Source organism: Mesoplodon bidens (genome assembly GCF_964165515.1).
Source record: "Mesoplodon bidens genome assembly, contig: HAP1_SCAFFOLD_855, whole genome shotgun sequence".
NCBI lineage: Eukaryota > Metazoa > Chordata > Mammalia > Artiodactyla > Ziphiidae > Mesoplodon > Mesoplodon bidens.
Genome location: NW_027672482.1, coordinates 78,878 through 103,555, shown reverse-complemented (window position 1 = coordinate 103,555; position 24,678 = coordinate 78,878). Strand labels below are relative to the sequence as shown.

The window sequence follows — 24,678 nt, the reverse complement described above, 5'->3', positions numbered from 1 at the left end:
GATGCAGAGGTGGTGCTAAGTAGAAGGAATCTGCAAAGACAGCACCTGCTTGGCTCTTCTACCTCCTGAAGTGCATTTGGATGATTTATGTCCCCGTTTCCCCTTCCTCATTGACCTTGGAGTGAGGTCCCTTCTCCTCTAGACTGTGCTGGCCAGTAGCACAAGGGCTCGTCACCACCAAGGGTACTGCTCTTGTGAACATTTGAGATGCCTTTTTGTTTTAATGACATACATCATGTGTGTTAATTTTAGAAAAATAAGTAGATGACATTGAGAAGAAAAAATAAAAAGAGAGGAGAGGAAATGCTACCTTGAGAAATCAGTGATAATATTTTCATGTATGTTCTTCCAGTCTTATTTCTATATATTGCCTAGAAATCAATCAATCAATCATTTTATAGTGAATTTATACTATGCACCTTTTTAAAATTTTTAAATACTTACTATTTTCCCGTGCTAATAAATCAGCGCTCTTATCATTCGTCTTGAAAGCTACATACTTTCTCCTGGATGTACCCAGTGTTTTAAAGTGGTCTGCTGTTCTAAACAACACTTGGGTTGTTTCCTCATTTTATTTTTATTCCACAGTTACTGACTATTCTGTGAAGAGCATCCTTGAAACTACAGATTTACTTATTTCTACAGTCATTGTCCTTAAGGTACATTCCTAAAGTGGGAATTGCTGGGTCAAAAGAAGGCACATCCATCCTTATGCACTTAATGCCTGTTGCCAAGCCGCCCTCGAGCAAGACAGCTCCGTTTACCCCTCCACACCAGTCGGGGCAGTTGTGTCTTTGAGATGCAACCTGCACAAAAGCCCTAAGATGGACCCCAGCTCTCTGGCTCGGCCCCCTGCACCCTCACCAGTCACAGTGTGAAAACATCCCAATTCCTTCACCCTAAGTACCCAGACTCTACAAAGCTGGATTTCCCCTGCAGTGAAGTTTGCTGGCTTTTGAAGAGGAATTTAGGTGCTCTATTCCTCAGAACTCATGAGAGGGTGAACTGGGAATGACTGCAGGATCCCGTGCTCCCATCACACAAATGGTCTCGTCTCTCAGAATTCAGAGGTGTGATTGGGTTATACAGCAGGAAACACTCCTGGGCGTGAACACAGGTACTTGGGACCCCCAGCCAAGCCCCCGTGGCCTTGTCCATTTTATGCACAGTGCTCAGTGCTGAAAGAAGAGTTACAGAAGGAAGATGCCCAGAAGGAGAACTGGGAAGCCCAAGAGAAGGAGTTAAAACTCTGCAAAACCGTGCGTTGAAACTCCTGACCCCTAGGTGTCCACTGAAAGCCTAGATTGTGGCCTTGAGGGTTTTGGAGGGGTTCCTTGGCCCATTAGCTAGCACAAGCTCTGGGGCTTTCTGGGTGTTTGTCTGTTAATGTAGTCTCCTAATTCTTTGATTTGCTGGCCTCAAAGAGATGGGTGAAAAGACCATGGAAAACACACTCTCCCCAGATTTTCTGGGCAGTTGGCTCAAGGCCCCTCATCAGGTTTCCCCTGGGGACAGGGATGGGAGGTGGCCACCATATGCTGCTAGAAATTCACCGTGGTCCCTACCCCTGGACTTGTGATGCCCAGACTTTCATGATCCACTGTCACAAGTTTTATCACAGCCCTGAGCACTGTTATTAACACAACTCTTCTTGAAGTATTTTTGCTTAAATACATTCAATTTTACAACAATTCATAAAACCAAAATAAAAAGCAAATGTATCACTGGCCTTGTATGGAAGGTGAACATAAAAATCAATACAGTGAAAAGATGACCACTTAATGTAAATGTTCACCCCCTGTACAGGCCCGAACCCTCGTGCACATCACCAGGCATACGTTTTCCATCGGTTGGGAAGGACGGTGCCTGGGACGGGGGGAGGAGACGTGTGTTCTTCTCTCTGTCAGGAGCACACTTCTCTGCCTCAAATGAGAAAAAAGAAAAATGTCATTGTTCTTTGCTTCCAAACTGTGCCCATTGTGTCTTCCAAACAGCTCTTATTTAGATTGAACTCAAAAATGTGCCCCAAGGAAAGAGACTCTAATGAGTGGATAGGTATCTTGTACTGTTTAATCCAGGATCCATGCTGATCTTCAAAAGAAACTGAAATTTTCCCTCACCCAGCCCTTTCATTGCATCCGTTGAAAGAAAGTCTACTTTGCCTCAAAGATGTGGAATTTTCCCCCAAGGGAAGGAATGAAGCGAATCCCAGACTAGGTTTCTGCCTTAATGAACCGGATGAAATGAGTTGTGAAGTTGACTTCCCTGTTGTTGGAACTCTTTCAGCAAATCCATGACATGGAAAAAGAAATGAGGAAGCTCAGGGTGGAGCTGAAAAGGAGCAGTACCGAGCAGAGCCTGATCTCTATGACGCTGCGGGAAAAGAGCAAGGTATGGCAGGGACAGGTCGGCCTGGGAACCACTCTGGGGCCAGCACTCCACCTGCATCATCTCTGTTCATCCTCACAATGACCCCATGCGGTCTATACTGGTATTCACCCCACTTTACAGTCGGGAAAACTGAGGCTCACAGAGGTGAAGGAAGTTATCCAAGTTCACTTGCATAAAGTAGTTGTGGCAGAACTTGAATCCAGGTCTGCCTGACTCCAAAGCTCCTGTGTGTAACCACAACCCTAGCCTGCCTTCAGATCTTAATTGTGAAATTATCTACGAAAGAATTGATCCATTAAACCAAGTTTGCCAATGATGTTGTTCCAACTTAAATTCTCATATTGATTTTTTTTTGGCTTTTTGTTCCATCATTGAGAATGTTTTTAAAAATCTCAACATGTTTGTCATTTGTGTGTTTCTTCTTTTAATATGAACGATGTTTGCTTTATATATTTTGAGGCTGTGTTACTAGGTGCATATTAATTTAGAATCCTAATACTTCCTGTAGAGCAAAACTTTAGATCATCATGAAATGTCCCTTTTCATCTCTAGTAGTGTTTCTCCCTTAACGTCTCCTTTGTCATTTAGCTTCATCACTGGCTTTCTGTTGGTTAGAGTTTTCATACCATATCTTTTTCATATGTTCTCTGTCAATTTTTGTCTTAAGGTTAAGACATATGCCATTAAATAGCGTATCATTTTTACAAAATCCAGTTTGACAATCTTTGACTTTTAGTCCATTTATATTATGTAATTACTCGTGTACTGGGGTTTAAATCTACCTTCTTGCTCAATACCAGTTGTACCATCTGTGCTATGTTCCTTTTTCTCTCCTTTCTTGCCTCCTTCTGAGTGGATGGTTTTCTCTTATTCCACTTTCCCCCTCTATTAGCTTGGAAATATTTCACTTTTTTACTATTCTTTTAGTAATAGTAAGACAATAGCATTCATCCTTGACTCACCAAAATCACACATTAATTAAGTTTTTCACTCTTCTACTATTCTCTTAGTAGTCATCCTGAAGACTACAATATGCATTCTTTTTTTTTTTTTTTTTTTTTTTGCAGTACACAGGCCTCTCACTGTTGTGGCCTCTCCCGTTGCGGAGCACAGGCTCTGGATGCACAGGCTCAGCGGCCATGGCTCACGGGCCAAGCCGCTCCGCGGCATGTGGGATCCTCCCGGACCGGAACACGAATCCATGTCCCCTGCATCGGCAGGCGGACTCTCAACCACTGCGCCACCAGGGAAGCCCTGCATTCTTAACTTACCAAGTGGCAATAGTAGATGATAATTATGCCCTTCTCCTTGACAGTGCAATGAGTTTCAAACACCTTAACTTCACTTACCCCCTCCAGATTTATAAGCCATTGTTGTCATTTTCTAAACTCCTATTGATACTTAAAACCCCACAAGACATTATTAGTGTTTTTCTATAGTCAGTATCATATCCACACATTACCCTTAATGTTGCTTGTCTTTTCTGCATCTCTGATCACCCACCTGGGTTCATTTTTCTTGTGTCTGAAGAATACCCTTTAATGTTTTCCCTCATTGTGGCTCTGCGGATGACAAATTCTCACATGTGCCTGTGTGTCTGCCTGGAGATGTATATTTAACCTTCACTCTTAAAACACATTTGACTGTGTATTGAATTCTACAATGGCAATTCTTTTCTTTCAGCACATTAGATATGTCACTATTGTCTTGTGGCTCCTATTATTTCTATTTAGAGGTCATCTGTAAGCCTAACTGTTGTACCTTTGCATAATCTGTCTTTTTCTCCAGTTGCTTTTAAGATTGTCTTTTCCCTTGATTTCCAGCAGTTTTATTATGGTTTATCTAGGTGTGGATTCAGTTTTATTTACCTCGTTCAGAGTTTGTAGGGGCTTCTTGAATCCCTGGCTTGGTGTTTTGACTTAGTTCAGGAGCTTGGGCTCTGTACCACACAGGCAGTAGGGAGCTCCTAAGGCTTCTGAACAAGTGACTGATGCAATGACATTTGTGGACAGTAATCAGGGTGACAATGATAGTTACAATTTCTCACGTACTAGGCGTTCCCTTGAACATTTCATCTCTTCATCTTCACAACAGCGCTGTGATCTAGAAATCATCCTCTCCATTTTACAGATGAGAAAGTCAAGGCTACTAGTTACTAGTAAAATAACTAGCCCAATGGCACAGTCGGTTTTGTCTGACTCCAGGTTCGTCTGACTTCAGTGACGCTGGCGTAGCAAACAGCCACATGCTACTGTTTACACTGAAATTAATGAAAATTAATTAAAATTATTTATTCAGTTCCTCCGTCACACCAGCCCCATTTCGAGTGCTTGATCCCCAGATGTGGCTGGTGGCTGCCGTATTAGACAACACAGCCTCGCTCAGAGTACCTGTACCATTGCAGAAAGTCCTGTTGGACAGAGCTGCCTTACAGCTGGGTAACTCTCAGAGTACCGTTAAGATTGCACTGGAAGAAACTAAACTCGAGGCGAGGAGGCCAGTTGTCACAGTCCAGCTTGCATGTGAGAGGGACTGGAGGACAGGCGTGAGACGACCGAGTGTGAGAGAGGGAGCAGGGCGGCCGCTGAAGGTGACTCTGAGGCTTGGGGCTGGGAACAGGGGCTGTTCATGCAGAACACAGACAGGGGCAGAGTCCAAGGCTGGACTTGGCTTTTGCAGCACATGAAACAGGCTGCTGACATAGAAGTCCGAGCATGTTTAGACCTGGGAGAAAACTAAGGCCCAGAGAGCTTAGATGACTTTTCCAAGGTAACGGAGCTGGGTAGAGGCTCTTCCACTGGACCACACTACTCAGAAGAAAGCTCTTAAGGGCTTTTCTGGGTCTTTTATTAGATCCCTGTGATCCCCCTCTTCAGATCCCTAAAAAAACAGCCTGTGAATTTGTTTCAGCACAAACACTTTCCATTTATTTATGAGAGTTTGCCTCATTTCCTGTTAGTGCCAGGGCCCAGGGCTCAGCAGGTGCATCCAAGAATTGAGCAGCTGCGAGGCCTACACTGGCCAGCCAAGGGTAGCGTGGAGCACTCCCAAGCTTACCGTGCGTTGACTGTTACCCAAGTAAAGGGGGAAAAGTAGGCAAGCTTCTCCACTTTAAATGCCTTCGTTTGCAGGCTGCAATTCTTAATAGACATTGCTTTAGCAAGCCTCCATAGAGGTTACCACCAGTGAGTGTGCTCAAAGTGGTAACGACAAACAGTTATGATAATAAACCCAATCATAACATTTCCAAGTACCCATCACGAGTTATTAGAACGAGACTGTATGGCGGACATTCCCGTCCACCTTTCCTAGGTTACAACAGTACTTAACACACTCACAGAGCCCTTAAGCACTATTCCAAACATTGAATCCCCACAATAACTCTATGCAGTGATACTAGTATCATCATCCCCATTTGACAGATGAGGTCACTGAGTCACGGAGCAGTGAAATAACTTTCCGAGTGTCGTACGGCTTGTTAAGGACCGAGCTGGGATGGGAGTGTGCGGTAGAACATAGTTGAGCCCCGGGTGCAGAGCTCGGCCCTTTCCCTTAGGGGGCAACTCCCTGTGAGTTTGCCTCCACCCTGTGCATGCCTGTGACCCCGGCTGCTGGTCTGCAGCTGTCACTACCCCTCAGGGACTCCCCCACTGCCAATAGCACCCCCCAAGAAGAGTTTCCCAGAGGGCATGATGATCACCTTAGCAGCAAGCCCTCGGTTTCATCATCGTTTCAGGTTGAAGAGAAGCTTCGGGAGGATTCCAGAAGGAAATTGCTTCAACTGCAAGAAATGAGGAACAGAGAAAACCACATTAAAGCCTATTTGGAAAGGGCAGTAGGTCAGGTAGGCGTGCTGCAGAGCCCCTTCACGGGCCCGTGCTCTCCACAGAATCCCGCACGCAAGTGGCCGGCAGGGATGAATGAGGAGGAAGACGGCCTGCCTTAGTTCACCCGCTTATTTTCTATACGAAGAAGTGTCTAGAAAGAACTAGAGCTGAGATTCTATCTAGATCTAGAGTCTGAGCTCTTAACCACGATGCTCTACTACTTCGCTATTAGTTACTATGCTAAGCATCGTTTTTCTGTGTTTTGAAGAAAGTTTCGTGAACCTTTGTCCCGCCCCCAAAGGTAGTGGAAATGACTCCTGCATTAGTCCTGTCCCCCATCAGCTGCAGTTCCCCTTCCCCTCATTTCAGATGAAGATCAACAGTTCTCGGGAAACTCAGCAGTATTTGCTGCGAGAAGAGTTACGGCAGCATCTGGCAGAGAAGGAGAAGCTGACCGAGGAAAGGCTACAGCAAGAGGAGAAGCTGAAAGCCAGAGTCAAGCGGCTAATGGAAGAGAAATCGGTAAGGTGGTCCCCGTCCTTCTGTTTACTACTGGAAACTGATGAAATGGGCTTTCCTATGAGAAACAGAGGGCGCATACTTAGATGGAGGAATCTCAGCAACTCCTTGTTGGGAGCTAAATTAATTAAAGAGGGTGAATGATGTAGGAGGAATTAACATGAAGCTTGAATCCTAAAACTCAGAGATCAACTTGAAGATCAACTTGAAGAGGCAAGCTTATTGAAATGTCTAGAAATGGTACTTTGTTTATATACCGCAGCCGATTTTATTGATACAAATCCCAGTCGTTACTGCGGGTCCTGGTTTGTGTCTAAGTGTGTGCAAGACCAACCAATAGTATTTCAGTCTTTTGCTTTCTCTTCATGCATATCAGGGGAAACACATGGCCAAAACGGCTACTTACTTTTCCAGAAACCAGCCAATTACAGGATAGTTAACAGTGGCACCTCTCAACTCAAAGGTGTCCACGGATCATATGCGGATGTTGTTGAAATGCAGATTCTGACTCAGCAGGTCTTGGGTGGGGGGAGCCTGGGATTCTGCATTTCTGAACAGCTCCCAGCTGGTACCGATAGCACAGCTCTGCAGACTACATTTTCAGCCACAAAGTCATAGAAGAAGGTTTTCCCCAAGTTGGCCGATAAGAATCACCTGGGGCTTCCCTGGTGGCGCAGTGGTTGAGAGTCCGCCTGCCGATGCAGGGGACACCGGTTCATGCCTCGGTCCGGGAGGATCCCACATGCCGCGGAGCGGCTGGGCCTGTGAGCCATGGCCACTGAGCCTGCGTGTCCGGAGCCTGTGCTCCGCAACCGGAGAGGCCACAAGAGTGAGAGGCCCGAGTAACGAAAAAAAAAAAAAAAAAAAAAAAAGGCGGCTCCAGGGACTTCCCTGGCGGTCCAGTTGTTACGACTCTGTGCTTCCGCTGCAGGGGGCGCGGTTTCGATCCCTGGTCAGGGAACTAATATCCCGCATGCCGCATGGTGCCGGCAAAAAAAAAAAAGCCCCTCCAGGAGCAAATCTGATGTGATTGTTCAGAGATGAGACCAGAATGAGAACAAGTGGAAACCCCAGCTTAGAAGAGCATTAGAAGAACAAGAGAAAGAAAACGTGGGGAGGGAACACAGGGGGGATCTCTTATTTATAGTGATGCTAAGTCGGTAGGAAAGTTGGAAATCTTCCTAGATGTGACTTTGCATTCGAAATGAAATGTTTTAATTCCTTCTCTGCTGAAGCCCTGTAATGATATTTTCCAAGGTACTAAGTAAGTGACAGGGTTTCTGCTAATCCATGATTTGTTCATGTTTCTTCAAATACAAGAGAGGGAGGTTGTGATCACTGATAAAGCTGCTGTCCTCACCATTCTGGCCACAGGAGCAGTCCTTCAGTGATCTAGGGGCCAAGTGCAAAGCGTCCCGACATGAGGAAGTCATTCAGCGTCAGAAAGAGGCTTTATCTGAGCTTCGTGCACGAATTAAAGAACTTGAGAAGGCCTGCTTGTCAAGTAAGTTTCCTCCTGCCTAGTCACCCCTCTGTGCTGAGAACCATGGGCCCCAGACTTGAGGGTTCACTTTAGGGACTAACCAATTTGCCAGGACCACCATCTTCTATCCCCATCATTTCATAACTAAAAAAACAGAGTTATAAAAAAAAGATGGGCAGGAAAAAAATAGATGTGTAGGCATGAGCTCAGAGTCAAGAGCAGGCCTTGATATTAAATAAACAGGATTTCATGAAAAACTCAGAACCTTGTCCTTCTTTTTCTTATTTCACTGTGGCCCAGTGGAAACTCTTTCATAGACGGATGCTGTGCAAGGACCAACCTTGGGGAACTTCCCAGGATAAATACCCTGTTTAGAGGGAATAGGGCTTTCAAGAAGCCAAGCTTGCTGCTGGGTGGAGCCCTGGGCTAGGACACAGAAGCCTGGGTTCAAGTCCATCCTCACACCTGTGGCCGAAGGTTCCCCCTCAGTGCCCCCGCCCTGGGAGGCTGCAGCCTCATATGAGCTGTGTGGCCTTGGACAAGTCATTTCACCTCTCTGGGCCTCGATGCCTCACCTGCCAAGGGAGGATGGTGAGCTAATTAGTACTGGCCTGTGGTAAGGGTCCAGTAAATAGCAGCTGTGACTTTTACATGCAGTAACTTCTTCCTGAGCCTTTCTTTTGAGTGTAAATTATTTCTTTTATAGATCAGAAGGACCACATGGATGGATCATTTCTAGACTTAAAGACCCTCGGGATGGAAAAACATGTTCGGGAAATATTGGATGCAAAACCTGACTTGCCAACTTTTTTAAGAGTAGAGATCGGAATGGTAACCAAAGAAACTTTGTCTCTGCATTGACTGACACGTGGGGAGGGTGGGCATGAGGACAGACACTAGCCGTGTGCCCTGGCACCACTGTATACATCATTGGTTTGAGGCCAGATCCTCCCTGATGGGCTAACACCTGTATGGACTGGTCGGTGCGTGGCCGTACCAGTGATCCAATGTTTGAATAGAAAGGCGGTTTCCCATCGTGTACAGCATGATATAGCATTGCACTGATGCTGGCCAGGTCAATCTCTGGGCCCTCCTTTTCACATCACATGTTATATTCTGCAGAAAAGATTCAACAAGCTAATGTAAAACATTATGCCATGAACTTGCCTAACATTTGCTTTTTGCTATAAACTGAAAAACATGAACACATAAAGGGCAGCAGAAGGGAGCCATGATGATTAAGAAGACACAAGTTCTAGAATCAGAGACCTGTGTCCTAATCCCAGCTCTGCAAGCTCTGTGACCTTGGGCAGCCTCCTAACCTTTCTGGGACTTCAATTTCCCAGCTGTAAAATGATGATGGAAAAATTAAAGGAGATCATTATGTAAAGTGCTTATCCCAGTGCCTAGCTCATAGCGAGCACTTTAATAGATGATAGTTATTATTGTCAAACAGTATTTAAAGAGTATTATCCAAGAAAACCTTCCTTTCTTAGGGAGCATAGTTTGTGTTTTCCAGGATTTTCAGAAGTACTTTGATTGTTAGGTTGAAAGTGCCCTGTATCCTAAATGGATGTTTGATCGGGTGTTTGATTGACACATGACAATGGACAGCTCAGGCCAGCGTGGCTTGCTGCGGCAGCTGGTCTAAACCAGCTTTTGGAAAACATAATAAAGCCATCCTCTCTGTACCAGCATTTTCTCCTACAATTTTTCTAGACATTTGCTCACACGTCTAGAGATGTGAGTCTTCAGAAATGTGTTGGTTTTCCTGATAAAATCGAACCTTCCTTCTCTGAGGCTGGGAGTAGAGGGACCGTCTCCAGGTGGGGAGCTCAGCTGGATCTCACGTCCTGATGGTCCTGCTTCCAAGATTGACCTTCCCCTTGGCAACAAGCCCTCATCCCACCACTGACACCACAGAGCAGGAAACCTCCCAACTCTCAATCCTCCAAGGTTGGCAGTAATTAAAGGAAAGAGCAGGAGGAAGAATAGCTGACATCTGTGAACTGCTTACTGTGTGCCAGGCGTTGAGCTCAGCCGGCTCCATGCCTTATGTCATTTAACCATCGTAGCAGCCTTGTGTCATAGTTACTATTATTGTCCCCATTTAACAGATAAGAAAAAGTAAGGCTTCAGGAGGTCAAGTACCTCACCCAAGGTCACAGAATAATGATTGAAGACACACCAGCGGTGTGTCCCTGGTGGTGTGTCTGCTAGCCTGCAGAGACTGGGTGGGGACTGTGTGCTTGGATCCTGTAGCCCAGGCTCTTCCTTAGTGACCCTCCCCTCAGGAAAAGAGGGGGCGTCTGGAGAGGTACAGAGGATGCAGCTCAGGGTAGCTGAAGACACTGAGCAGCATCTCAGGTTCTTTTTGCAGCAGATCTGCCCGGTTTATTGTCATCTTCAGATACCCTCTTTTATTCTCATCTCCATAGATACATAGACAAATATGTCCACTCTTATCTATCACAGTCACTTTGGGGGCCATTATAGTTTTTTAGTTGTTTTGTTTTTAATCTCAGAGGTTTTCAGGGTAGTGCCAACAAATGCTAGGGCTAAGAGGTGCTCATGGCAAGCATTAAAAGCCAATTTATTTTTTAAGGAGGCTTATTATGGTTATTTGTAGTCGTTCAGATCGGGTAACCTATTCAGACTGGTGGCCATTCCATGCAGTCATTTGGCCTTCCAGCAGCCAGCTGGCTGGTTGGGGTCTTAGGGAGATGAAGCTGCAAACACTATCTGCATTGTCTCTGGAAAGGTTCTGAAGGGATGCCCACCCACCAGGTTCCAGAGCTAGGAGAAGGTTGGGCCAAATTTTGTGAGGGTATGGTTTCTGCTGCACAGAAATGAGATTCCTTTAATAAAAAGGAGGGAGGCTATTATCCACTTAACCTTCATTCTTTCATTCAACAAACATGCCCACTATGCACCACTCGTTGCCAGGTGCCATGCTGGGCACAAGGAGGGAGATAGTGAGCAAAAGCCGCATGGTCCCCATTTTTCTGGAGCTTGTCTTCTCAACATCAGCAGTACTAATTTTTTGAGCCAGGTAACTCTTTGTTTGGGAGACTGCCCTATGCATAGTGGGGTGTTTAGCAGCATCCTTGTCCTCTACCCACTAGACGCCAGCAGCAATTATGACAACCACAAATGTGCCCAGGCATTGCTAAATGTCCTGGAGGGGGTAGGGTGGCCAGAGTCACCCCCGGTTGAGAACCACTGGCCTAAAGGGAAGATAGACGAGACGGTGGCCAAAGAACGGCACAAGTGATGCATCATTTCAAAGGCAGTCATGCTCTGAAGTGGTAGGAACACAGTCATAAAGAAAGCAGTTCACAGAGTCAGAATGGATTTAAAACCAACTCTCTTGGCATGGACACATATACACACACACGCTACCAAAGGTAAAATAGATAGCTAGTGGGAAGCAGCTGCATCGCACAGGGAGAGCAGGTCGGTGCTGTGTGTCTACCTAGTGGGGTGGGATAGGGAGGGTGGGAGGGAGACGCAAGAGGCAGGGGATATGGGGATATATGGATACGTATAGGTGATTCACTTTTTGATACAGCAGAAACGAACATACACCATTGTATAGCAATTATACTCCAATAAAGATGATATAAAAAATCAACTCTCTCAAATTATTCTTTCCAGTTCTTCCATTATTCCTTGGGTTATTCTTCTGGATGTAGAAAATCATAATGGAATGCCAAGTGAGTTTTTTTCTTTTGTTTTATTTCAGCCTCAAAATGGCCTTTCCAGCCCAGGGTCCATCATGGCCACTGAGAAGTTAGGGAAAACGGATGTGGCTGAGGCTTTAGATCTTAGTGAAAAGCTGGTAGGTATACCCAGCATCAGTCCCCTCCTGTCCAAACCTGTGTGCCCTGCAGATAGTTTAAAACCAACGCCACATACATGTTTAGTTGTTACAGTAGCTCCACGAGACCCATCTCCTATCCCAGCATGGGCTAGAAATTGCAGAGCCCAATTCCTTGGAAGACTGGGTAGTAAGAATGAATGTTTATGTCTGTGGTCATTCCCCCTCCACCCCTCCCCCCAATTCTCAAAAAGGCATAGTGTAAATGGATGCGGGGGAAAATGAAAGTCCTACTAAAAACCCCAAATGCACTCATTTGCAAAGCATGTGTTTCTTCTCTGCAACTGCAGAAAATGAATGAAACAGAATTAGATGTTTGCCTCCTCAAAGTGGCCACCAGCGGTCTTGGGCCAGGCCTCTTACCTGTGAAACGCTTTCTCGTAGTACTTGGATATGAGCAAAACCCTCGGGACTATGATGAACATCAAAGATATGTCAGGTCACGTGTCCATGAAACACCTCTCCCCAAAAGAGAGGGAGAGAGTCTACCAGCTTCGACAAAGAGACCTGTACCTGGTGTTTGATAAGATCACCCTACTCAAGAACCAGCTGCAGAGAAAAGAAGAGCTTTTGAGACGATACGAGAAGGACATTGAACGGCTCAAGTATGGCCCGTGTCCCCGGCAAAAGGCCCAGGCCTCCATTCTCCAGGCTAAACCTCGGTGCAGCTGCAGACCCGTAGGGACCAGGACAAGAGGACAGAGGCCTGGGTGTGGAGGGGGGAGGCGGGATGGTGACTCAGGGCCTGATGGACCCAAGTCTCTGGGCAAGAAAGCAGCAGTTAAAGTACCCTACTGTTAAGGAATAAGGTGCACCTTTTGTAAATGTGTCTGATGTTTCACCATGTGTGTGCTTTTCGTAATTCCATCCTATTTTCAGTGGTATCCGTTCCCCCACCCTCTCTGGGAAATTGGGAGGGGCTGGTAGCATAACCGTTGCCCCCTTCGTGCTGCACGTCCACAGCCAATGGGCTATTTATTCTGCCCTCTAGTCCCCACATCTTCAGCCTTCCCCCCACTTGTAAGGAAACCGTGAAGCCAGGCATATATGGAAGTGTTCTGAGGATCTCCCAGGTCGGGAGCATTGGTGGTGAGTGAGAAAGCTGAGGAGAAAAGAGACTTTGTCTCTCCTGTGTGCTCAGGCAGAGCAAAGTGTCGGTTCAGATGTACCAGTCACAGGTGGCAAAGCTGAAGGACGACATCTCCAGAGAGGCCGAAGAAAAGGCGCTGCTGAAGGAGGCCCTGGCGCACATGGAAGAGCGGCTGCACCAGGAGAAGAGGGTCACCAGGGCAATCAGGCAGCAGAAGGTGAGAGGTCCCTGCTCGGAGCAGAGCCTCTGAGGCTGCCCCTCAGCTCCCTTTAGAAACAGCCAACTGAGGTCCCAGTGGGATCCAGGCAGCACAGAATGCATTCGCTCATTGCAAAGGAAGGTGGCAGAATAGCTTTAACGTTAGGCAGACTTAGGTTTAGACTCTTGTTCTGCCATTTACTGTGTGACTTCAGGCAGCTTTTTTTTAACATCTTTATTGGAGTATAATTGCTTTTCAGTGTGGTGTTCGTTTCTGCTGTATAACAAAGTGAATCAGCTATATGCATACATATATCCTCACATCCCTCCCTCTTGTGTCTCCCTCACACCCTCCTTATCCCACCCCTCTAGATGGTCGCAAAGCTCGGAGCTGATCTCCCTGTGCCATGCGGCTGCTTCCCACTAGCTATCTGTTTTACATTCGGTAGTGTATATATGTCCATGCCACTCTCTCACTTCGTCCCAGCTTACCCTTCCCCCTCCCCATGTCCTCAAGTCCATTCTCTACATCTGTGTCTTTATTCCTGGCATGCCCCTAGGTTCATCAGAACATTTTTTTTTTTAGATTCTATATATATATGTCAGCTTAACCTCTCTGAGACTCATAGTCTAGCTTGCCTCTATTTTTTTAAACTTTCTTTTTTTTTAAGTTAATTTTTATTTTATATTGGAGTATAGTTGATTTACAGTGTTGTGTTAGTTTCAGGTGTACAGCAAAGTGATTCAGTTATACATATACATATATCTATTCTTTTTCAGATTCTTTTCCCATATAAGTTATTTCAGAATATTGAGTAGAGTTCCCTGTGCTATACAGTAGGTCCTTGTTGATTACATATTTTATATATAATAGTGTGTATATGTTAATCCCAAACTCCTAATTTATCCCTCCCCACCACATTTCCACTTTGGTAACCATAAGTTTGTTTTCAAAGTCTGTGAGTCTGTTTCTGTTTTGTAAATAAGCTCATTTGTATAATTTTTTTTTAGATTCCACATATAAGTGATATCATATGATACTTGTCTTTGTCTGACTTATACTTCACATAGTATGATAGTCTCTAGGTCCATCCATGTTGCTGCAAATGGCATTACTTCATTCTTTTTTATGGCTGAGTAGTATTCCACTGTATATTTGTACCACATCTTCTTTATCCACTCCTCCATCGACATTTAGGCTGCTTCCATGTCCTGGCTGTTGTGAACAGTGCTTTCTGAGACTCATAGTCTAGCTCGTCTGTATTTTTTTAACTTTTGATAATTCGTGTATTTTATCTTGTTCTTTCTATCCAGATAACTATTTCTTCTACCAGTTTTATTGAGACATAATTGACACACAGCACTGTACTGAGCTTAAGGGTGTCCAGCATCATGATCTGACTTCCCTGCCTCCTGAAATGATGACCACAATTGGTTGAGTGAACAGCCCGAGTGTTTTTAAAGGCGGCGATTCTGATTTTCATTGTTCTGCCAGATGCCAGGGATACACCGAGGAATAAACTCTCTGAGAATAAAGATTTGGGTTTGCTCTTCTGAGTAGCCAGAATAGTACGCCAGTCTTTCTGACTTGGGGCTGTGTATTTGTACACGCATGCTTGCGTGTATGTGTGTACATGTGAGTATGTGCTGTGTGTTGGCATGTGTGTGTATTTGTATGTGTGTGTTTGTTGCCTGCATGAGCTCTAAGGAGGCAAAGGTCATAGAAGGGTGCCCTTCTGCTCAACCAGGAGGTGATGGTCAGATAGTTCCTTGCAGAAGCCTGCCCCCCATCCTGCGAACCTTCCAGGCAATAGGTTTCCAGACAGCAGTCTGTCTGGCTTAGAGCCCCAGAAATGAAAAGTGGCTGTCCTGCTCTGAGGGAGCCTGGATGAAGTGTTTCCAGTGCTCACTGCTGTGAATTAAACATCACAGACCTTAGTCTGCATATGTCATGGGGCTGCCTCAGGCAGAGGATAGTTTCCTTTCACACCAAGCAATGCCAGGGAGAGCTGGGCCAGTGACAGAGTTGTGACTTTCCCTTTGATGTGCCCTCTGCAGAGCTCACCCCTCCCCGAAGTGCCCCCCCCGCCCCCAGGGCTTGGCAGACTAGGCCCCAAAGCAGAGACACCAGACCACAGAATGGGACAGCGAAGGGCCCCAAAAAAGCCATTGTCATGTACTGAAAACCTGAGGATTTACATAATCAGGCTTCACATGCATTATTCATGGGCTGCCTCCTTCATATACAATGCAAGGGACGTGCCAGCCTGTTTGTCAGGAAGAAAACAATAATACATTTTAAAGTTTTGCTGGATCCTAAAGGGCACTTGTATACATCTGTCTTGGCATCCGTTCCTTCCAGGGAGTATATCTTCGTTGTCTTTAAGCAGAAATGAACAGAAAGCAGAATTCCTCTTTTCTAAGTTTTACACTTAGTATTTTCACAAGGAGCCTTAGTTTTTTAGCCTCCTGTATAAAACTTTGAAACTCTTCACCCGTTCACAGAGGTGGCAAGGTTGAAGCACTGAGATGAAATTACACATCTTAAGCTTCAGAATTGCCCCCCCCCAAAAAAAATGGAGTTTGTAGTTTTAATGTTTGACCATCTCTTCACCAAGCAGACCTTTCAAGAATCAAAAGTCCTATTTCCACACTAATATCTCTGGCTGTGAAAATGAGACTTGGTATAAGATGCTGGGCCTTCACAGCGAACTGGGCCTGTGGCTCTGTCCATGTGGCAGAGGGACGGGAACCGCGGCCCAGGCCCTGCTCACTCGAATCCACTTCCCACATCCCTCGAGAAGCCGGCAGTGTCTCTCAGAGTTCAGAGGCCAGATTTGGAGTCAAACAAATAGGGGTCCAGCCCCACCACTGGCCCGAATGACCCTGAGTAAGTGGCTTGACCTCTGTATCGCAGGTTCCTCAACAAAAGCAACCAAAACTGTTAGCAAGGGGCCTACTCCGTGGGGCAGCGGGAGGGTTAAATGGCAAAATGCTTGCAGTGCCTGGTACATCACAAGCCCTGTTTCTAAGGGTGAAGAATAGGCAGCTCATGGATGGGTGGGGATTCCTCTGTTTCTTTCAGGGAGCTTCCTGCCAGCTGACGCCTTCCCCGGTCCTCCCAAAGCTGCCAGCTCTTATGGGACGCGCTCTTCTCTTTGGTGAATACGACTAGGGCCACGGCCAAGAAAGGACCCAGATACCTTTTGTGAATGGGCTAAGGCTGGGATTTTCAAGAGGAAATTTTTAAACGCACAGAAGTTGCCACTTGGGAAGCACGCAAGTCCTTTCTCAGGGCTTGAAGTGTAAGAAAGACTGAAGGGCACCGGCTGCTTCTGGCAGGAGAAGCCGCTCAGCTCTCCTGCCAATCAAATCTCCAGCCAATCAAGTCCTGGCTAGGACGCGTGACCACCACTTTGTCTTGTGGTCTCAGCCAGGAAAAGCCCCTAACCTTCCCTCTGCTTAATTAGCTCAGATCCCTCTTCTTTAAGACGAGAATAAAAATGGCACCTAGCTCGTAGCCTTCCCAATGGGAGCTTGTATACAAAAGCCTTAGCACATAGGACCACAAAGCATACATGCTCTCCTACCATCGTCATTATCCTCACTATTCTCTTTAACTCACTATCTTCCAAGATTTCCTTGGGCCCAGGTATTCTCAAGATTCTGGCTTCCTCCGTGCCACTTGTGTGTTTTGTTTGTTTGTTTGTTTTTGCGGTACGCAGGCCTCTCACTGTTGTGGCCTCTCCCATTGTGGAGCACAGGCTCTGGACGCGCAGGCTCAGCGGCCATGTCTCACGGGCCCAGCCGCTCTGCAGCATGTGGCATCTTCCCGGACCGGGGCACGAACCCGTGTGCCCTGTGTCGGCAAGCGGACTCTCAACCACTGCGCCACCAGGGAAGCCCGAACTGTATATTTTTAAATGGTTAAGATGGTAAATGTTATGCTATGTATATTTTACCATAATTAAAAATTAAAAATGTTAATTATTGGGGGAAAAAAAGCCGTTGGGGACTTTGTAATGGATGGCTCAGTCTGTTACCACTGGACCTACCATTCAATCTCAATATCGTTAAAAACAGGATGACCAGACATTATGTGCTCACTGTGTGATGCAGGATGGATCACACAGTACCACCTATGAAGGCGTCTGGACAACAAAAAGACTTTGATCTCCTCAGACCTCTAGATCTAACTATTTGTTTACAGGAAACATGGGGAAAAGAGGAACAAGTTAACTGAAACCAAGAAGAAGTGATCAGCCAAATCCAGGATGTGAATGTTCTCCAGGACAAAAGACCCAGTTTCTCCAACAAATCAGTGGCTGGGGGATAAAAAAAGTCAGGGGCGGGGTGTTGCTGTTACAGAATTAAAGACATTTCAGAGACATAACAACCAAGTGTAATGTGTGGACCTTGTCTGGATCCTGATTCTAACAAAGATAAAAGTAAAAAAGATATCTCTGAGAGAATCAAGGAAATGTGAGCATGGACTGAATATTAGATGATATTCAGGAATGATTATAAGTATTTTTAGCTGTGATCATGTCAAGGTGGGGATAATGTAAAGGAAAAAAAAGTCCTTTCAGTTAGGATGTCTTTATGGGTGAAATGACACAACTTGCTTTAAATTAACCTAGAAAAAAACTCAAAAAGGAAGAAAAAAGAATGAGAGAACACTGGGAAAATGTTGAAGCTGGATGATGAATACATGGAGTTAATCGCAGGCTTTTCTAGTTTTGTGTGTGTTTCCAAAATCCCAGAATAAAAAACAATTTTTATGTAGGCAATCTCAAAGGAACATACAGACACACACACAAACAGAGTGAGCTACAACCAAAGCATAAGCAAATGAGGAAGCCATTTGCCTTTAGTAAGTGCAGGAAACAGGAGATTATGCCTTGGGCCTTTGCAAGATGAGCTAACCAAGGCTAAGATGCCTGTATTAAGCTGGCACCCTCAAAGATGCTCCACACCCTGCCAAGAGGAGGGCTTAAAAACTTTTTTTTTCTGGACTTTCAGAAAGGAGAGCCTATGAAAACCTGTAGTTTTCAATGTGGCTCTGGAGGGGAAAACTAATAATGGCCACAATACTGATGATGATGATGATCACCCTGAAGGTTTGTAACCACGTCGTTCTGGGGCTCAAGTTTATACTCCATGTATTCAGTGGGAAAACTCCAAGTTGAGGAAATAAATGTCAGTGTTCAGAGGTTATTAGCATCCCCGGCATCCAGCTGAAACAAACAAAAAAGACTTCCGAGAGCAAAGCAACCAGGAATCAGACCCCTCAGGATTCCCACAGATTAAGTTCAATCAAGAATGAGATCACAGTCAAATTACTAAGCATCCAAGCAATAAGTCAGTATGAGCCAGAGTAAGCAGAAACAACAAACAAGACATTGAGACACCACCCCTCTGCCACTCCCACCCAAAGACTTCAGATGTTGGAATTATCAGATAACAGATTCTAAAATCACTATGTATTCAATATTTTTTTTAAAGAAGGCTTTTAAAATGAGCAAGGAATGAGACTACCAAAAATGGCCAGGCATTTGTCCTCAGGAGTTTGTGGGAGCACAGGAGAGCTATTTGACCCCTGTACATTTGGCTCTTCCATTCTGGTGGGAAAAACAGATTTCTTTACAGAATCAAATTATGCTGGCAATAAAAATTCAAGTACTTCCAGGAGCCAGAGAGGAAATATGAGCAGTGCATTGGGCAGGCAGAACATAGGCTGTATCTAAAGAGGGAGCCTCTACTCAGCCCCAGCAGATTGTTGATCTATATACAAGAAGAGAGTCCAGGTATTGCCAGATATTCCCATTTTCGCAAAAAAAGGCATAAATCCAGATGTTAATGATCTGTACATGTTGGCTACTGTGGTAGACATCTGGTTTTTGTCACCTAATAACAATTCACCTCTCTTCTAAAATATTATGGCGTTATGATCCCCCTTTGGGGACAACACCTTTCTCCTAGTCTCAGTCCAGTTTCTCAGAGACGCTGTTGATTCCACCTCTGGCTGCAGGGATGGGCATGTTGGCTCAAGCTCAGCCAATGAGAGCAGTCTCCTGGGCCACAATAATTGGCTCAGCAATGGGCTTGTGACCCACCCAGAGAAAATGAGAAGCAGTGAGGCCATTGGGGGAAGCTTAGGAAAAAGACTCTTATCCTTCCCTATGGAATTCAAAGCTGAGAAGATGTAAGGGCTGGAGCTTCGGCCGCCTTTTTGTGACCATTATACAGAGATTCTGTCTAAGGTTGGATCCACATGGTTCAAAGAATCCCTGAGAGCTGGAGAGAGGCCAAGGTCTCATGAAATCATCTGAGCCTGAACCCAGAGGTTCCCTCTAGAATTTTCATTTTTGGTAATCAGTGAATTTGCATTCATGCTAAAGACAATTTGAATAGGTTTCTCTGTCACTCCACAGAAAGAGGCCTCTCCATTCAGCAACTAATTAAAAGTCTTTTAACACGTTGGGAAAGCCAGACAAACATATCTGAGGGCTGACCATGGACCTTCAGTGTGCGGTCTCAGCACCTGGCCACCCCTCTCCTTCTGTACTCCTGTCCCTAGCTTCTCTGATGACTCATCTTCTAGCCTCCATTCCCACTGCTTCTGCCCTGGACCATCCTCTGCTCTCCCTGCTCTACCTCCGGAAATCCTACTCTTCCTTCAGAACTCAAGTCAAATGGGTCCTTTTTTCTTAGCGCTTTCCTGACAACCCCACCCTAAGCCCTACCCGAGGCAGAAGAAGATACCTCTCCCTCCATCCCCAGGCCCCTCTGACCGCCCCCCCCCCCACCGATGAACACTCAGCCCTTCTGCTGAGGATCCTAATTACGCATCCACGTTCCTGTCTCCCCTGCTTCTTGACCATGATCCAAATTCAGACGCAGATTAGAAGGGATGATATTTGAGGCTTAAGTTTCAAAAAACAATCAGTTCTTAGGAGAAGTCAGAAAACATGGTGAAAGATGAGGATTTGGGTCAGGGATTCGAAAGAAAAGAACAGTTGTTCCGGGGAAAAGAGAGGGTCTATGTGGAGTGCAGTGAGGAAGGAGGAAACACTGGACATATTTAGACCAAACGAAATGATTCAGAGGAAACCTGAGAAGAAATGTCTAGAGAGGCATGAGGTTGATCTGACTGGAAAGGAATACAAAAAATGTGTGACGGGAATGACCCAAAACAACAACGACAAAATGCCCAAAATAGGTGCACTGTTCATGTGAGAAAAGAATGCAGACAGCAGCAAGACGCTGAGCAACCTCCAGAAAACAAGAGAGAAGGTGACAAAGGATGAGGTCATCTCAAACCAGATAAACTGGGAGGCTTTCTATGGATTGAAAGGGGTTTTTCAAAAGCTAGGGCTCATGTTGGCTTGCCCCGGATGGAAACTCAGGGCACCGAGGCCTTCTGGAATTTTCTGTTCAACAGACAGACACAGGGAGGGTCCCAGGAGGCCAGGCAGTGGCTAGATGTACCAAAAGAGCTACCATGGGTCAAAGGTCAAAACAAGCAAGGTGTCAGTTTATGAGCCACCCCAGGCAAGCACTGTCTCACTTTTTACTTCTAAGGACCATGGGACCTTGTCCACAGTTCCCATGCCACCTACCCCGGGAACAATTCTTTCTTCATGTGATAAAATACCTAAGCCGGACAGTATCCAATCACAGCGGCCTTTAACCTTTGTTGGGGACATACCTGGTTGAGGCTCTGAGCCCTCTTCCCAGAAAAATGAACACAGCCTCAGTCACAACAAAGTTTCCTTCCCGTTTAAGCAGCTTATACCCGCCCTGGGGCCCATCTCTTGAACAATATTTCCTAAACTCATTCACTTAATCAAAAAAACATTTATTGAGTGCCAGCTCCCTGGTACCTGCCAGGTACTGCTGCCAGGTACTGCTCCGGGCACCAAGGGTACAGGGATCCTCGCCTCATGGAGTGGACCTTCCAGTTTGTATCTGAGCCCTCAAATGATCAGAATGTCTGGCGAAGCGGCCCGGGAATTCAGTGATTCTGACATGGGGCCAGAATTAGGACCTGTCGTCCCAAAGAGCCCCAGCTCAAACACCCCTTCTGTAAGGAGAGAGGGGAGGAGTGTATTGAAATCATGTGCTCTAACTGGGAAGCTCATAGCCTGCTGAGGGAGTGTAGAGGGTACCTGCACTTTGGAAAAATGTTTGGCAGAATCTCGTAAAGCCGGACGTATGTGTGACCCAGAAATTCTACTCCTAGATATATACCCAAGAGATATGTGCACATGTGCAGACCAAAAGGCATACACAACGGCCCCCAATTATCCCTGGTGTTCACACCTCTGTGTCCCCTCCCCTTGCGAGTAGGCAGGACTGTACCTTATTTCTAATCAGTAGATGCTGCAAAGGTGATGGGCATGTCATTTCTGTGATTATGTTACAGAAGATTGTAACTTCCATCTTGCCTGGAGACTCTCTCTATGGACTCTCACTGGCTTTGATGAAGCAAGCCACCTTATGGAGAGGCCCACATGGCAAGAAACAGTGCAGGATCTCTGGCTAACAGCCAGCAAGGAGGCGAGGCCCTCAGACTAACTAACAACCCTCAGGAAACTGTATATCCTGCCAACCACCACATGAACTGGAAAGAGGATCCTTCCCCAGCTGAGCCTCAGATGAGACCCCAGCCCTGGCCACCTCCCTCATTGCAGCCTGGGAGAGACCCTGAGCAGAGAACCCAGCTAAGCAGTGCCCGGATTCCTGACCCACACAAACTGTGACATAAGTGTGTGTTTTTTGGATCCGTTAAGTTTGCCATAATTTGTTCTGCAGGAATAGATAACAGAGTGTAAAGCAATGCAGCAGTGAGAATGAATGAACCACAGCTACATCAGACAACGTGGTCGAACCTCACATAGTTGAGTGAAAGAAACCAGGCAGCAAATGGAATCTGTAAGATTCCATTTCCATGAAGTTCAAAACCAAGCAGAACTAATCTATGATTGGAAGTCAGACAAGCTGGAGGGGCTAACCAGAAGTGAGCACAGGGAGTCTTCTCGGAGGGGCGGGGGTGGGTGGTGATGTTCTGCTTCTTGTTCTGGGTTCTGGTTAGGGTGGGTGCATACACTCTGTGAAAATTCTTCAAGCGTACACTTATCAGTTGTGCTCTTTTCGAGATGTAGATTATGTTTTGAAAACAAAAGTTTACAAAAATGACAATATACTGGAGTCAAACAGCCAGGGTTCGAATCTTGGACCTATCATTTACAAGATTTGTAACTGCGCAAGTTACTTGACTTTTCTGAGCCCGCTTCTGTAAAATGGGTTGGGCTAAGAATTAAATAAAACAGTGCATGGCATAGCAGCTGGTACCTAACAAGCCTCAATAAATATTAGCTAGTTTGGTTCACCTCATTCATAATGGTTCATTGTTAATCTCAAAAAAAAAGAAGTAGTGGAGGTTGATTTGCCTGGATGCCTGCAAGTCGAATTTATGGAGTTGTCCTGCAGGTGCCACCCCACAGAGACCAGCTGGATTCTCAGAATCCCTCTAGCAGTGATCAGGGGAGCTCAGCCTGCCTCTGACACCCACACCCAGAAAGGTCCCTGGGCAACAAGCAAGATGATATGCGAGTGTTCAGAGGTCAAGTTTGCTCTGGGTTGGGACTGAGACGATGCAAATCAAAGCTCTCCCCAGGATGGCCGTGATCGGGTTGAGATGGTGCTGTCCTCCCACATCATCAAGAAAGCAACAAAAACAAGCAAACAGACAGACAGCAACGCGGACATTCACAGAAGGAGTCTGTGGTATCGGGCACAGTTTACTACTTCACACATATTAACCCATTTGGTCTTTACAGTCAATGCTGTTATTACCTCCATTTTACAGGTGAGAGAAGTGAGGTACAGACAGAATAAAACAAACAAACAAACGAAACCAGGCCGATCAGAGGTGGGATCAGCACCCTTCATCTGCAGTTTTCAAACAGAACATACAGACTGACCTCCCTGGCAAAGCTTTTTTTCTGTTTTTTTTTTTTAGAGACAGTGTTTTCTGTTTTTGTTTTAATTTTTTAAATTAATTAATTTATTTATTTTTGGCTGTGTTGTGTCTTCGTTTCTGTGCGAGGGCTTTCTCCAGGTGTGGCAAGCGGGGGTCACTCTTCATCGCGGTGCACAGGCCTCTATCGCGGCCTCTCTTGTTGCAGAGCACAAGCTCCAGACGCGCAGGCTCTGTAGTTGTGGCTCACGGGCCTAGTTGCTCCGCGGCATATGGGATCCTCCCGGACAAGGGCTCAAACCCACGTCCCCTGCATTGGCAGGCAGACTCCCAACCACTGCGCCACCAGGGAAGCCCCTTGGCAGAGCTCTGATTTGCAAGAGATGAACGTCCCAACCAGCCTTGTCTCTATCTGAGAAAACACCTGGGTGACTTCTCATTTTCTGACAGGGGAAGGGGGTGAGCACGGCCGCAGAAGGCCTCAGTGACCAGCTGTGATTTTGTGGTTTGAATTTATTTTTGTGAACCTGTGTGTGTGTGTGTGTGTGTGTGTATAAAAACCTGCATTTCCTTAGCCCATCGCACCAGGTTAGTAATGGACTGTGGAGCCTCCAGTGGCCCTTTGCTCTCCCATCTGACAGCTACTCAACAGCTTAGCTACTCCCTGATCTTCGAACGCTCTCTCTCTCTCTTTTACACTCCCTTTCTCCTGTTCCAGCTCTTTCCCTGGCTCTCTCTTACCCCTTAAAGGCTGGGCAAGCTCCCTACCTCTTCCAGGCAGGAGGCCAGCATTCATTTCTTGTTGGAATGCAGGGGACAACAAGCAGATCTGGGGAGGGGGCACAGTGGATGGGCTCTGCTGGTCAAGGACAGCCCAGGGAAGGTAACTGCGGCCCAATGAGATTTTATGGGGCAGAGGTCCTGCAGGAAAGAAGCCCAGTGGGTGGCAGGAGAGGTCCCTGGCAAGCCCCAGCTATCCCCTCCTGGCCTCAGCTCCCTCCCCCTCTTGCTGCAGGCACTGCCCAAACTTCAGGACAGCCGGAAGCCCAGATTGTTCAGGGCTGAGGGAAAGCAGGTGGTGAGCATGGGTGTCTCGTGGCTGTGACACCTGTCACGTGTGGTCCCCGGGGAAAATACCGTCCCATCACAGTCATCTAGATTCAAATCCTGTTCTGGCTGTGTCACCTTGGTCACACACCTCCATGGCTCTTGAGCCCTATTTTCCTGTTCCAGTGGGAGTGACGTGATAGAAATAACACCCGTCACGACACTTCTGGGCGCTTCTCTGCAGAGCTCCGAGGTCCA

The 24,678-nt window shown here is 46.2% G+C and overlaps 2 protein-coding genes across 2 annotated transcripts in view; both read left to right on the top strand.

Annotated features, from left to right (window-relative positions):
• Positions 1-12,906, top strand: part of LOC308609897 (forkhead-associated domain-containing protein 1-like) — a 42,451-nt gene extending 29,545 nt beyond the window's left edge. Inside the window, exons 3-4 of the mRNA XM_081259175.1 lie at positions 11,966-12,061; positions 12,485-12,906. Of these exons, the coding sequence (XP_081115301.1) occupies positions 11,966-12,061; positions 12,485-12,901 (513 nt within the window). The 3' untranslated portion in view covers positions 12,902-12,906. The remainder of the gene's footprint in view (positions 1-11,965; positions 12,062-12,484) is intronic.
• LOC308609896 (uncharacterized protein) lies at positions 2,241-9,081 on the top strand (the record flags this gene model as incomplete). Its single annotated transcript, XM_081259174.1, has 4 exons — positions 2,241-2,391; positions 6,588-6,740; positions 8,112-8,241; positions 8,927-9,081. The coding sequence occupies exons 1-4, from the start codon at positions 2,299-2,301 to the stop codon at positions 9,079-9,081; spliced, it is 531 nt and encodes a 176-aa protein (XP_081115300.1). The 5' UTR covers positions 2,241-2,298.
• Positions 12,907-24,678: the final 11,772 nt, after the last annotated feature.